Source organism: Oncorhynchus clarkii, chromosome 25 (assembly GCF_045791955.1).
Source record: "Oncorhynchus clarkii lewisi isolate Uvic-CL-2024 chromosome 25, UVic_Ocla_1.0, whole genome shotgun sequence".
Lineage (NCBI taxonomy): Eukaryota > Metazoa > Chordata > Actinopteri > Salmoniformes > Salmonidae > Oncorhynchus > Oncorhynchus clarkii.
Window position 1 is genome coordinate 41210544 of NC_092171.1, and position 13347 is coordinate 41223890.

At 52.3% G+C, this 13347-nt stretch overlaps 1 protein-coding gene across 1 annotated transcript in view; it reads right to left on the reverse strand.

Annotated features, from left to right (window-relative positions):
* Positions 1-13347, reverse strand: part of LOC139383551 (N-lysine methyltransferase SMYD2-A-like) — a 41763-nt gene that overhangs the window by 12519 nt on the left and 15897 nt on the right. The window contains exons 3-6 of the mRNA XM_071128129.1: positions 10499-10609; positions 10126-10186; positions 4322-4446; positions 3107-3174 (exon numbers count right to left, since the gene is read on the reverse strand). Coding sequence (XP_070984230.1) covers positions 3107-3174; positions 4322-4446; positions 10126-10186; positions 10499-10609 — 365 coding nt within the window. The remainder of the gene's footprint in view (positions 1-3106; positions 3175-4321; positions 4447-10125; positions 10187-10498; positions 10610-13347) is intronic.

Here is a 13347-nt window from a genome sequence, read left to right on the forward strand (position 1 = left end):
GAGAGGAAGGAGAGGGAGGAGAGGGAGGAGAGGAAGGAGAGGGAGGAGAGGGAGGAGAGGGAGAGAGGAGAGAGGGGGGAGAGAGGGAGGGAGGAAAGAGGGGGGAGAGGGAGGAGAGGGAGAGAGGAGAGAGGGGGGAGAGAGGGAGGGAGGAAAGAGGGGGGAGAGGGAGGAGAGAGGGCGGAAAGAGGGGGAGGAAAGAGGGGGAGGAAAGAGGGGGAGAGGAGAGAGGGGGAGGAAAGAGGGAGGGAGGAAAGAGGGGGGAGAGGAAAGAGGGGGAGGAAAGAGGGAGGAAAGAGGGAGGAAAGAGGGAGGAAAGAGGGAGGAAAGAGGGAGAGAGAGGAAAGAGGGAGGAGAGAGAGGGAAGAGAGGGGGAGGAGAGGGAGGTGAGAGGGAGGGAGGAAAGAGGGGGAGGAGAAGGAGAGAGGAGATAGGGGGGAGAGAGGGAGGGAGGAAAGAGGGGGGGGGGAGAGGGAGGAGAGAGGGCGGAAAGAGGGGGAGGAAAGAGGGGGATGAAAGAGGGGGATGAAAGAGGGAGAGAGGAGAGAGGGGGAAGAGAGGGGGAAGAGAGGGGGAAGAGAGGGAGAGGAAAGAGGGAGAGGGAGGAAAGGGGGAGAGGGAGGAAAGGGGGAGAGGGAGGAAAGGGGGAGAGGGAGGAAAGGGGGAGAGGGAGGAAAGGGGGAGAGGGAGGGAGGAAAGAGGGAGAGAGGAGAGGGGGAGAGGGAGAGAGGGGGAGAGGGAGAGAGGGAGAGAGGGGGGAGAGGGAGAGAGGAGAGAGGGGGGAGAGAGGAGGGGGGAGAGGGAGAGAGGAGAGAGGGAGGAGAGGGGGAGAGAGGGGGAAGAGAGGGGGAGGAGGGGGGGAAGAGAGGGGGGGAAGAGAGGGGGAGAGGGAGGGGGGGAGAGGGAGGAGAGAGGGAGGAGAGAGGGAGGAGAGGGAGAGGAGAGGGAGAGAGAGGGAGGGAGGAAAGAGGGGAGGAAAGAGGGAGAAAGAGGGAGGAGAGAGAGGGAGGAGAGGGAGAGGGGAGAGAGAGGGAGGAGAGGGGAGAAAGGGAGGGAGGAAAGAGGGGGAAAAGAGGGGGAGAGAGGGGGGGAGGAAAGAGGGGGGGAAAGAGGGGGGAGAGAGGGGGAGGAGAGAGGGAGGGAGGAGAGAGGAAGGAAAGAGGGGGAGGAAAGAGGGGGAGGAAAGAGGGAGAGAGAGGAGAGAGGAGGGGTAGGGAGGAGGGAGGGGGAGGGAGGAGGGGGAAGGGAGGGAGAAGAGAGGGGAGAGAGGGGAGGGAGAAGAGAGGGGAGAGAGGGGAGAGAGGGAAGAGGGGGGAAGAGAGGGGGAAGAGGGGGGGAAGAGAGGGGGAGGAGGGGGGGAAGAGGGGGGAAGAGGGGGGGAAGAGAGGGGGAGGAGGGGGGGAAGAGAGGGGGAGGAGGGGGGGAAGAGAGGGGGAAGAGAGGGGGAAGAGAGGGGGAAGAGAGGGAGGAAAGGGAGGGGAAGAGGGAGGGGGGAGAGGGGGAAGAGAGGGGGAAGAGAGGGGGAAGAGAGGGAGGAAAGGGAGGGGAAGAGGGAGGGGGGAGAGGGGGAAGAGAGGGGGAAGAGAGGGGGAAGAGAGGGGAAGAGGGGGAAGAGGGGGGAAGAGGGGGGGGAAGAGGGGGGAAGAGAGGGGGAAGAGGGGGGGAAGAGAGGGGGAGGAGGGGGGGAAGAGAGGGGGAAGAGAGGGGGAAGAGAGGGGGAAGAGAGGGAGGAAAGGGAGGGGAAGAGGGAGGGGGGAGAGGGGGAAGAGAGGGAGGAAAGGGAGGGGAAGAGGGAGGGGGGAGAGGGAGGGAGGAAAGAGGGAGCGAGGAAAGAGGGAGGAGAGAGGGAGAGAGGGGGGAGAGAGGGGGAGGAAAGAGGGAGAAAAGAGGGAGGAGAGGGGAGAAAAGAGGGGGGGAAAGAGGGGGGAGAGGGGGAGGAGAGAGGGAGGGAGGAGAGAGGGAGGAGAGAGGAAGGAAAGAGGGGGAGGAAAGAGGGGGAGGAAAGAGGGGGAGGAAAGAGGGGGAGGAAAGAGGGGGGAGAGAGAGGAGAGAGGAGGGGGAGGGAGAAGGAGGAGGGGGAAGGGAGGGAGAAGAGAGAGGGAAGAGAGGGAGAGAGGAGAGAGGGGGAGAGGGGGAGGAGAGAGGGGAGAGAGAGGGAGGAGAGGGGGAGAGAGGGGGAGGAGAGGGGAGAGAGGGGGAGGAGTGGGGGAGGAGAGGGAGGAGAGAGGGGGAAGAGAGGGGGAGGAGGGGGGGAAGAGAGGGGGAAGAGAGGGAGGAAAGGGAGGGGGGAGAGGGAGGGGGGAGAGGGAGGGGGGAGAGGGAGCGAGGAAAGAGGGAGGGGAGAGGGAGCGAGGAAAGAGGGAGGAGAGAGGGAGGAGAGAGGGAGGAGAGAGGGAGGGGAGGGGAGAGGGGGAGAGAGGGGGAGAGGGGGGAGAGAGGGGGAGAGAGGGGGGAAAGAGGGGGGAAAGAGGGGAGAGAGGGGAGAGAGAGGGGAGAGAGAGGGGAGAGAGAGGAAGGAGAGGGAGAGGGGAGAAAGGGAGGGAGGAGAGGGAGAGGGGAGAAAGGGAGGGGGGAAAGAGGGAGGGAGGAGAGAGGGAGGAAAGAGGGGGAAAGAGGGGGGAAAGAGGGGGAAAGAGGGGGGAAAGAGGGGGGAAAGAGGGAGGAGAGAGGGGAGAGAGAGGGAGAGAGAGAGAGAGGGGGAGAGAGGGGGGAGAGAGGGGGGAGAGAGGGGGGAGAAATGAAGATAATGATGTGTCATTCATTCGTAATGATTGTGATTCTACTCTTCTTTCCTAAAATGCATTTAATATCTGAATGTTCAAAATGTTGAATCCAACAGTTCCTGTTACTACAGTTCCTGTTACTACAGTTCCTGTTTGTACAGTTCCTGTTACTACAGTTCCTGTTTGTACAGTTCCTGTTACTACAGTTCCTGTTTGTACAGTTCCTGTTACTACAGTTCCTGTTACTACAGTTCCTGTTTGTACAGTTCCTGTTTGTACAGTTCCTGTTTGTACAGTTCCTGTTTGTACAGTTCCTGTTTGTACAGTTCCTGTACTGCCAGTGGTGTGAATGGGTCCAGACAGTGACAACATTGTAGACTTACTCAGGGAACACAGCAGAGCCCAGATGAGACAGCTCCTCATCCTCTATGGTGAATCCATTACAGTTTACCTACAGGGGGAGGTAGAGAGACAGGTGGGGGGGGAGGTAGAGAGACAGGTGGGAGAAGGTGAGGGGGGGCTCGAAGGGGTACAGGGGGGGTCGAAGGGGTACAGGGGGGAGGTAGAGAGACAGGTGGGAGAGAGAGAGAGCAGACGTGTAAGGACAAATATGGTAGCAGACTACCAAATATGGTAATCCTCGTGGTAGCAGACAAGAAATGCTAGTGGTCTGTCCTGACTAATGTAATGAAACTAAAAGGTTAAAGGTCAGGTCCCTCAGGGCTGTCCTGAGTGGGTGAGAAGTCTGGTGTCATGGAGGCATTCAGGGGATTATGTCTGTGTGTAGACAGACAGACAGACAGACAGACAGACAGACAGACAGACAGACAGAAAGAGAGAGAGAGAGAGCCGGAAAGAGAGGGAGAGAGAGCCGGAAAGAGAGAAGAGACTGGCAGCTGACAGCTCGACCCGCAGGAAAGAAAAAAACATTGTTGAGAGAACTAATCAAAGATCCGCACATTTCAGTTTGAATACTGCATTTACAACAACCTCCTGTCCAGATCAGTGTCACAGCTCTCCTACCCGTGCCCCACGCGAGCCAGGCTACCCGTGCCCCACGCGAGCCAGGCTACCCGTGCCCCACGCGAGCCAGGCTACCCGTGCCCCACGCGAGCCGTGTCCCACGCGAGCCAGGCTACCCGTGCCCCACGCGAGCCGTGTCCCACGCGAGCCAGGCTACCCGTGTCCCACGCGAGCCAGGCTACCCGTGTCCCACGCGAGCCAGGCTACCCGTGTCCCACGCGAGCCAGGCTACCCGTGTCCCACGCGAGCCAGGCTACCCGTGTCCCACGCGAGCCAGGCTACCCGTGTCCCACGCGAGCCAGGCTACCCGTGTCCCACGCGAGCCAGGCTACCCGTGTCCCACGCGAGCCAGGCTACCCGTGTCCCACGCGAGTCGAGTCAGCCAGGCTACCCGTGTCCCACGCGAGTCGAGTCAGCCAGGCTACCCGTGTCCCACGCGAGTCGAGTCAGCCAGGCTACCCGTGTCCCACGCGAGTCGAGTCAGCCAGGCTACCCGTGACTGTGACCACAGCAGTAGTGATGATGCAGAGCTGCTGTAACATAGATGTATAAGAACTAGATCCTATCCTCCTTACCTGTCCAAAGAGCACAGTGAGGGTTTGGTCATCAGGGAAGTCTATGTGTCGAGAGTAGAAATGATGCAGTGCAGCTATATCCGTCTGGTTCATCTCATTCTTCTCACTGTCCAACTTATCCAGGTCTGAGAGAGAGGAGAGAGAAAGGGGAGAGAGGAGGTGGTGGAGAGAGAGAGGGGGGTGGTGGAGGGAAAGGGAGAGGGGGTTGGTGGAGGGGAAGGAGAGAGAGGGGGGGTGGTGGAGGGGAAGGAGAGAGAGAGGGGGGGTGGTGGAGGCGGAGGAGAGAGAAAGGGGAGAGAGGAGGGGGAGAAGAGAGAAAGGGGAGAGAAGTGGTGGTGGAGAGAGGGGGAGGAGGAGAGAGAAAGGGGAGAGGAGGTGGTGGTGGAGGGGGAGGAGAGAGGAGGGGTAGGAGAGAGAAAGGGGAGAGAGGAGGTAGTGGAGGGGGAGGAGAGAGGAGGGGTAGGAGAGAGAAAGGGGAGAGAGGAGGTAGTGGAGGGGGAGGAGAGAGGAGGGGTAGGAGAGAGAAAGGGGAGAGAGAAGGTGGTGGAGGGGGAGGAGAGAGGAGGGGTAGGAGAGAGAAAGGGGAGAGAGGAGGTGGTGGAGGGGGAGGAGAGAGGAGGGGTAGGAGAGAGAAAGGGGAGAGAGGAGGTGGTGGAGGGGGAGGAGAGAGGAGGGGTAGGAGAGAGAAAGGGGAGAGAGGTGGTGGTGGAGGGGGAGGAGAGAGGAGGGGTAGGAGAGCGAAAGGGGAGAGAGGAGGTGGTGGAGGGGGAGGAGAGAGGAGGGGAAGGAGAGAGAAAGGGTAGAGAGGAGGTGGTGGAGGGGGAGGAGAGAGGAGGGGAAGGAGAGAGAAAGGGGAGAGGAGGTGGTGGTGGAGGAGAGAGGAGGGGAAGGAGAGAGAAAGGGGAGAGGAGGTGGTGGTGGAGGGGGAGGAGAGAGGAGGGGAAGGAGAGAGAAAGGGGAGAGGAGGTGGTGGTGGAGGGGGAGGAGAGAGGAGGGGAAGGAGAGAGAAAGGGGAGAGAGGAGGTGGTGGAGGGGGAGGAGGCAGAGAAACATTAATCTTCCCATTTCAGGTCATACACTGAACAACATATAAACTCAACATAAAGTGCTGGTCCCATGGTTCATGAGCTGAAATAAAAGATCCCAGAAATGTTATTTCTCTCAAATGTTGAGCACAAATTAGTTTACATCCCTGTTGGTGAGCATTTCTCATTTGTCAAAATAATCCATCCACCTGACAGGTGTGGCCTATCAAGAAGCTGATTAAACAGCATGATTGCACAGGTGCACCTTGTGCTGGGGACAATAAAAGGCCACTTTAAAATGTGCAGTTGTCACAACACAAAGCCACATATGTATCAAGTTTTTATAGGGGACGTGCAATTGGCATGCTGACCGCAGGAATGTGCACCACAGCTGTTGCCAGAGAAATTATTGATAATTTCTCTACCATAAGCCGCCTCCAAACATTACTTTAGACAATTTAGCAGTATGTCCAACCGGCCTCAAAACTGTAGACCTCATGTATGCCCAGGACCTCCACATACGGCTTCTTCACCTGCGGGATCGACTGCGACCAGGCACCTGGACGAAACTGTAGGTTTGCACAACCGAAGAATTTCTACATTAATAGTCAGGAACCGTCTCAGGGAAGCTCATCTGTGTGCTCGTCGTCCTCACCAGGGTCTCGACCCGACTGTAGTTCAGCGTTGTAACCGACTTCAGTGGGGAAATGATCACCTTCGATGGCCACTGGCACGTTGGAGAAGTGTGCTCATCACGGACGAATCCCGGTTTCAGCTGTACCGGGCAGATGGCAGACAGCGTGTGTGGAGTTGTTTTTGTGAGAGATTTGCTGACGTCAACATTGTGAACAGAGTGCCCCATGGTGGCGATGGGGTTATGGTATGGGCAGACATACGCTACAGGCAATGAACATAATAGCATTTTATCGATGGCAATTTGAATGCACAGAGATACCGTGACGAGATCCTGAGGCCCGTTGTCGTGCCTTTCATCCACCACCATCACCTCATGTTTCAGCATGATAATGCACGGCCCCATGTCACAAGGATCTGTACACAATTCCTGGAAGCTGAAAATGTCCCAGTTCTTCCATGGCCTGTATACTCACCTGACATGTCACCCACTGAGCATGTTTGGGATGCTCTGGATCGACGTGTACGACAGCGTGTTCCAGTTCCCACCAACATCCAGCAACTTCACACAGCCAATGAAGAGGAGTGGGACGACATTCCAACAGGCCACAATCAACAGCCTGATCAACTCTGTGTGAAGGAGATGTGTCACGCTGCATGAGGCAAATGGTGTTCACACCAGATCCTGACTGGTTTTCTGATCCACGCCTCCCTTTTTCTCTCTTTCTTTTTGGTACAGCATCTGCATATCTGAATTGCCAGTCATGTGAAATGCATAGATTAGGTCCTAATTCATTTTTTTTATTTTTTATTATTATTAACAGATTTCCTTATATGAACTGTAAAATCAGTAAAATATTTTCAATTGTTTGGTTTATATTTTTTGTTCAGTGTACTATAGTCATCTAGAACACAACATATGAGTCAGATGTTTTCTTGTTGGCACAATGAGGTCAGACCTAGACTAGCCTGGACCCAGATCTGGCTGGGCTCTTGTCGACTACATTGCTGTCGACATAAAGTCCCTGTGGATCAGAAGGAGGGGGGATACGTTCTTGGAAGGGGGGGCTGGAGGCAGGTGCACCTGCTAGGCAATGTGACAGGTGTGAGGGGTCATGATATATGCCAGCAGCCTGTTGTCTGTGCAGAAACCCGAAAGACCTCCTCCTCTATGAACAGCTAGACTAGAGGAACGGAGAGGCCTCCCTAGACTAGAGGAACGGAGAGGCCTCCCTAGACTAGAGGAACGGAGAGGCCTCCCTAGACTAGAGGAACGGAGAGGCCTCCCTAGACTAGAGGAACGGAGAGGCCTCCCTAGACTAGAGGAACGGAGAGGCCTCCCTAGACTAGAGGAACGGAGAGGCCTCCCTAGACTAGAGGAACGGAGAGGCCTCCCTAGACTAGAGGAACGGAGAGGCCTCCCTAGACTAGAGGAACGGAGAGGCCTCCCTAGACTAGAGGAACGGAGAGGCCTCCTCCATGTTGGTCCAGTCCCACACAGACTATCCTCCCCTCTCTCAGTATGTACAGGCCAGGATACAAGTGTGTGTGTGTGTGTGTGTTCTCCACTTCCTCATTTGGCAGTGAGCCTGTACTATAGATCATCTATTAATAGTTCTCCTGTAGGTCACACTATGTGACCAGCTCTAGTTCTACTGTAGGTCACACCATGTGACCAGCTCTAGTTCTCCTGTAGGTCACACCATGTGACCAGCTCTAGTTCTCCTGTAGGTCACACCATGTGACCAGCTCTAGTTCTCCTGCAGGTCACACCATGTGACCAGCTCTAGTTCTCCTGCAGGTCACACCATGTGACCAGCTCTAGTTCTCCTGCAGGTCACACCATGTGACCAGCTCTAGTTCTCCTGTAGGTCACACCATGTGACCAGCTCTAGTTCTCCTGTAGGTCACACTATGTGACCAGCTCTAGTTCTCCTGCAGGTCACACCATGTGACCAGCTCTAGTTCTCCTGTAGGTCACACCATGTGACCAGCTCTAGTTCGACTGCAGGTCACATCAAACAGCAATCACCAACTCAGAGAGGCTGCTGCCAACCAATCACAGGCCACTTTAACAATGTTGACATTTCTGACACTACTCATATATGTATATACTGCACCTTGACTATGCCGCTCGGCCATCGCTCATCCACATATTTATATGTACATATTCTCATTCACCCCTTTAGATGTGTGTGTATTAGGTAGTTGTTGGGGAATTGTTAGATATTTCTGCACTGTCGGGAACCAGAAGCACAAGCATTTTGCGACACTCGCATTAACATCTGCTAACCGTGTGACCAATAAAATTTGATGACATCTATACAAGCATTGTGCTCTGATTTTTACCTCAATATAGTGTGACATACAGTTGAAGTCAGAAGTTAACATAGACTTAGGTTGGAGTCATTAAAACTCGTTTTTAAACCACTCCACAAATTTCTTGTTAACGATCTATAGTTTTGGCAAGTCGGTTAGGACATCTATTTTGTACTTGACACAAGTCATTTTTCCAACAATTGTTTACAGGCAGATAAGTGAAATTATCATTCACAGTTGCATCACAATTATAGTGGGTCAGAAGTTTACATACACTAAGTTGACTGTGCCTTGAAAAAGCTTGTAAAATTCCAGAAAATGATGTCATGGCTTTAGGAGCTTCTGATAGGCTAATTGACATAATTTGAGTCAATTGGAGGTGTACCTGTGGATGTATTTCAAGGCCTACCTTCAAACTCAGTGCCTCTTTGCTTGACATCATGGAAAAATCTAAAGAAATCAGCCAAGACCACTGAAAAAATGTGTAGACCTCCACAAGTCTGGTTCATTCTTGGGAGCAATTTCCAAACGCCTGAAGGTACCACGTTCATCTGTACAAACAATAGTACGCAAGTATAAACACCATGGGACCACGCAGCCGTCATACCGCTCAGGAAGGAAATGCGTTCTGTCTCCTAGAGATGAACGTACTTTGGTGCGAAAAGTGCAAATCAATCCCAGAACAACAGCAAAGGACATTGTGAAGATGCTGGAGGAAACAGGTACAAAAGTATATATATCTACAGTTAAACGAGTCCTATATCGACATAACCTGAAAGGCCGCTCAGCAAGGAAGAAGCCACTGCTCCAAAACCGCCATAAAAAAAGCAAGACTACGGTTTGCAACTGCACATGGAGACAAAGATCGTACTTTTTGGAGAAATGTCCTCTGGTCTGATGAAATGAAAATAGAACCGTTTTGCCATAAAGACCATCGTTATGTTTGGAGTAAAAGGGGGAGGCTTGCAAGCCGAAGAACACCATCTCAACCGTGAAGCATGGGGCTGGCAGCATTATGTTGTGGGGGTGCTTTGCTGCAGGAGGGACTGTTGCACTTCACAAAATAGATGGCGTCATGAGGGTGGAAAATTATGTGGATATATTGAAGCAACATCTAAAGACATCTGTCAGGAAGTTAAAGCTTGGTCTCAAATGGGTCTTCCAAATGGACAATGACCCCAAGCATACTTCCAAAGTTGTGGCAAAATGACTTAAGGACAACAAAGTCAAGGTATTGGAGTGGCCATCACAAAGCCCTGACCTCAATCCTATAGGAACCTGACTCAGTCACACCAGCTCTGTCAGGAGGAATGGACCAAAATTCACCCAACTTATTGTGGGAAGCTTGTGGAAGGTTACCCGAAACATTGGACTCAAGTTAAACAATTTAAAGGCAATGCTACTAAATACTAAGTGAGTGTATGTAAACTTCTGACCCACTGGGAATGTGATGAAAGAAATAAAATACAAAATAAATCATTCTCTCTACTATTATTCAGACATTTCACATTGTTAAAATAAAGTGGTGATCCTAACTGACCTAAAACAGGGAATTTTTACTAGGATTAAATGTCAGGAATTGTGAAAAACTGAGTTTAAATGTATTTGGCTAAAGTGTGTGTAAACTTCCAACTTCAACTGTATGTCCTATGTGGGGTTGCAATATTCTGGTAATTTCCCCCCAAATTCCCTGGTTTTCCAGAAATCCCAGTTGGAGCACTCCGGAATTCCTGTTTATTCCCGCCATGATTCCGGGAATCTTCCAACTAGGATTTCTGAAAACCCTTTTGGGAGTTTTAGTACTATGTATCTAATCTGTGTACTTACGGGCTTCAAACTCGCTGAGGAGTAACAGCCTCTCTGACTGTGTCCGTTCCGTTGTGACTTTCTGGTGAAGACACAGACAAAGCAGAACACATTTAGGGGGATCCACACACACACACCCATCCACCAACCCACCCATCCACACACAGACCCATCCACACACAGACCCATCCACACACAGACCCATCCACACACAGACCAACAGACCTGCCCACCAACAGACCCGCCCACCAACAGACCCGCCCACCAACAGACCCGCCCACCAACAGACCCGCCCACCAACAGACCCGCCCACCAACAGACCCGCCCACCAACAGACCCGCCCACCAACAGACCCGCCCACCAACAGACCCGCCCACCAGCATGACCCACCCACCTGTTTCATGATGATCCTGGCTACCAGTCTGACGGTCTCTGACGGACACCAGTTCTCCCCATAGGAACACATGGCTGTACACTCCAACTTGTGCATCGGCCAGTCTCCCTTCTACAGGTGTGTGTAAAGAAGACAGAACATATTAGAGACGTGCTTTACTCAAGGACACAAGTCCGCAGGCAAGCCATCTGATGTGTGCCCCACTTGCCTTGGCAAACAAACTACTATCTATTCAAAACGGTTTCTGACAGAGAGTCAGAGGCATGAAAGATCGTCATGGCAACCACCAGAACAATGTGTCTGATTCACATATTCCTAAATGCTGTAATTATTATTATTTTAGCAGAAGTTGTTATCCAGACTTCTTCAGTATATATGGCCTATCTCTGGAATCAAATCCACAATCCCTACCCTACCCTACACAGGCTCTCCAACCCTGTTCCTGGAGAGATACCCTCCTGTAGGTTTACAATCCAAACCTAGTTGTAACTAACCTGGTTCATCTAATCAACCAGCTTATTATTACGATCAGGTGAACTAGATTAAGGTTGGAATGAAAACCTACAGGAGGGTATCTCTCCAGGAACAGGGTTGGAGAGCCCTGGTTTAAACCTACAGGAGGGTATCTCTCCAGGAACAGGGTTGGAGAGCCCTGGTTTAAACCTACAGGAGGGTAGCTCACCAGGAACAGGGTTGGAGAGCCCTGGTTTAAACCTACAGGAGGGTAGCTCCCCAGGAACAGGGTTGGAGAGCCCTGGTTTAAACCTACAGGAGGGTATCTCTCCAGGAACAGGGTTGGAGAGCGGTGGGTCAGGCTTCCCAAAAGCATCTTAAGGCCAAGTTAATCGTTAAAACCTTCGTAGCAGCATCGTTAAAAATGTCAAAGCTGTTTCCCCCGAAGCCATCGTTATTAAAATGTAGCACTTGAAAACCCTGGTAACACTGGTAACCCAACGCCCGCCTCAGACCACCGGTAACCCAACGACTGCCTCAGACCCCCGGTAACCCAACGGCTGACTCAGACCCCCGGTAACCCAACGCCTGCCTCAGACCCCCGGTAACCCAACGCCTGCCTCAGACCACCGGTAACCCAACGCCCGCCTCAGACCACCGGTAACCCAACGCCCGCCTCAGACCACCGGTAACCCAACGGCTGCCTCAGACCACCGGTAACCCAACGCCTGCCTCAGACCACCGGTAACCCAACGGCTGCATCAGACCACTCCAACAGCGAAGTGTGTCTTTAGATGCTGTTTTTCCCCCCTCCCACAACACTTTATACACAGATCTCCGCTAAACATGGATAAACCATGCGATTCTTTCTGTGACCCGGGGGGAGGGGGGAGGAGCCAGACCTACATCTCCATGGAAACCACACACACCCATTGACTCTCCCGATCTTACTCAGACAGAGGGAAATCAACCCTGGGGAGATCTTGTGGAATGCACTGTTAGCATTCAAGACTAACCAATGACATTTTGACAATCCATCCTGGGGATTCAGAGGGAAGAATTCACTGCAGGGAAAAGCTGTAAAAAAAGACATTACTTTCCTGGACTGAGAACTGAGAGAGGCAACAACCGACATACAAGTCAATATACACCTAGTACATTATTCATTTCCTCTGAAAGTGGCGCTGTGATTGTGTAAAAGTGGTGGAAGTCCATGAGGATCGTAAGATGGCAAGTCTAATTTACAAACCCACTATCAATTACTATCCCCGGCAACGTCCACACCGGATGCTAATTGGTAGCCTATTTCATGTCTATTCCTGGTTGGTGATCTCTATAGTTTCAGGGTTGTGAAAGCCTGTGTTGACACAGTCCTCTCCCATTCAATCTCTTTATGAAGAAGATCATATCATTTGCAGCAGTCCTGTGAATGTATTTCCCAGAGGCCCATTCATATTGATCTGCAGAGCCTCTCACCTCAATAGCTGTGTTATATCCGGTCTTGATATCGCATCTTTTAACTACCTCATTTTCAACTTAGTCTAGTAAATAAAACAATTTAATTAATTATTTGTGGCCTTGAAGTCATTAGGGTTTTTGCAGCTCCAGAGCTAACGACTATTCAGAATGAAAACATAGTAATTGACAGTTGATTATACTAATTGTTGATACAGTAGTGATTCATGATCATTGCACAGGTGCACCTTGTGCTGGGACAATAAAAGGCCACTCAAATGTGCACTTTTGTCACACAACACAATGCCACAGATGTCTCAAGTTTTGAATTTGGCAGTAAGTCCAACCGACCTCACGTGTAACCCCGCCAGCCCAGGACCTCCACATCTGGCTTCTTCACCTGTGGGATCGTCAGAGAACAGCCACCCAGACAGCTGATGAAACTTTGGGTTTGCACAGCCAAAGAACTTCTTCACAAGCTCATCTGTATGCTCGTTGTTCTCACCAGGGTCTTGATCTGACTGCAGTTTGGTGTCGTAACCGACTTCAATTGGCAAATGCTCACCTTCGATGTCCACTGGCATTCTGGGAAAGTTCACGGATGAATCCCGGCAAGATGGAGTCGTGTGGGGGAGCGGTTTGCTGATGTTAATGTCGTGAACAGAGTGCCCCATGGTGGTCATGGGGTTATGGTATGGGCAGGTCTAAGCTACGGACAACAAACACAACTGCATTTTATCAATGTCAATCAATGTGAATGCATAGAGATACCGTGACGAGATCCTGAGGCCCATTATCGTGCCATTCATCCGCCGCCATCACTTCATGTTTCAGCATGATAATGCAAGGCCCCATGTCACAAGGATCTTTACACAATTCCTGGAAGCTGAAAATGTCCCAGTTCTTCCATGGCCTGCATACTCACCAGATGTTAACCATTG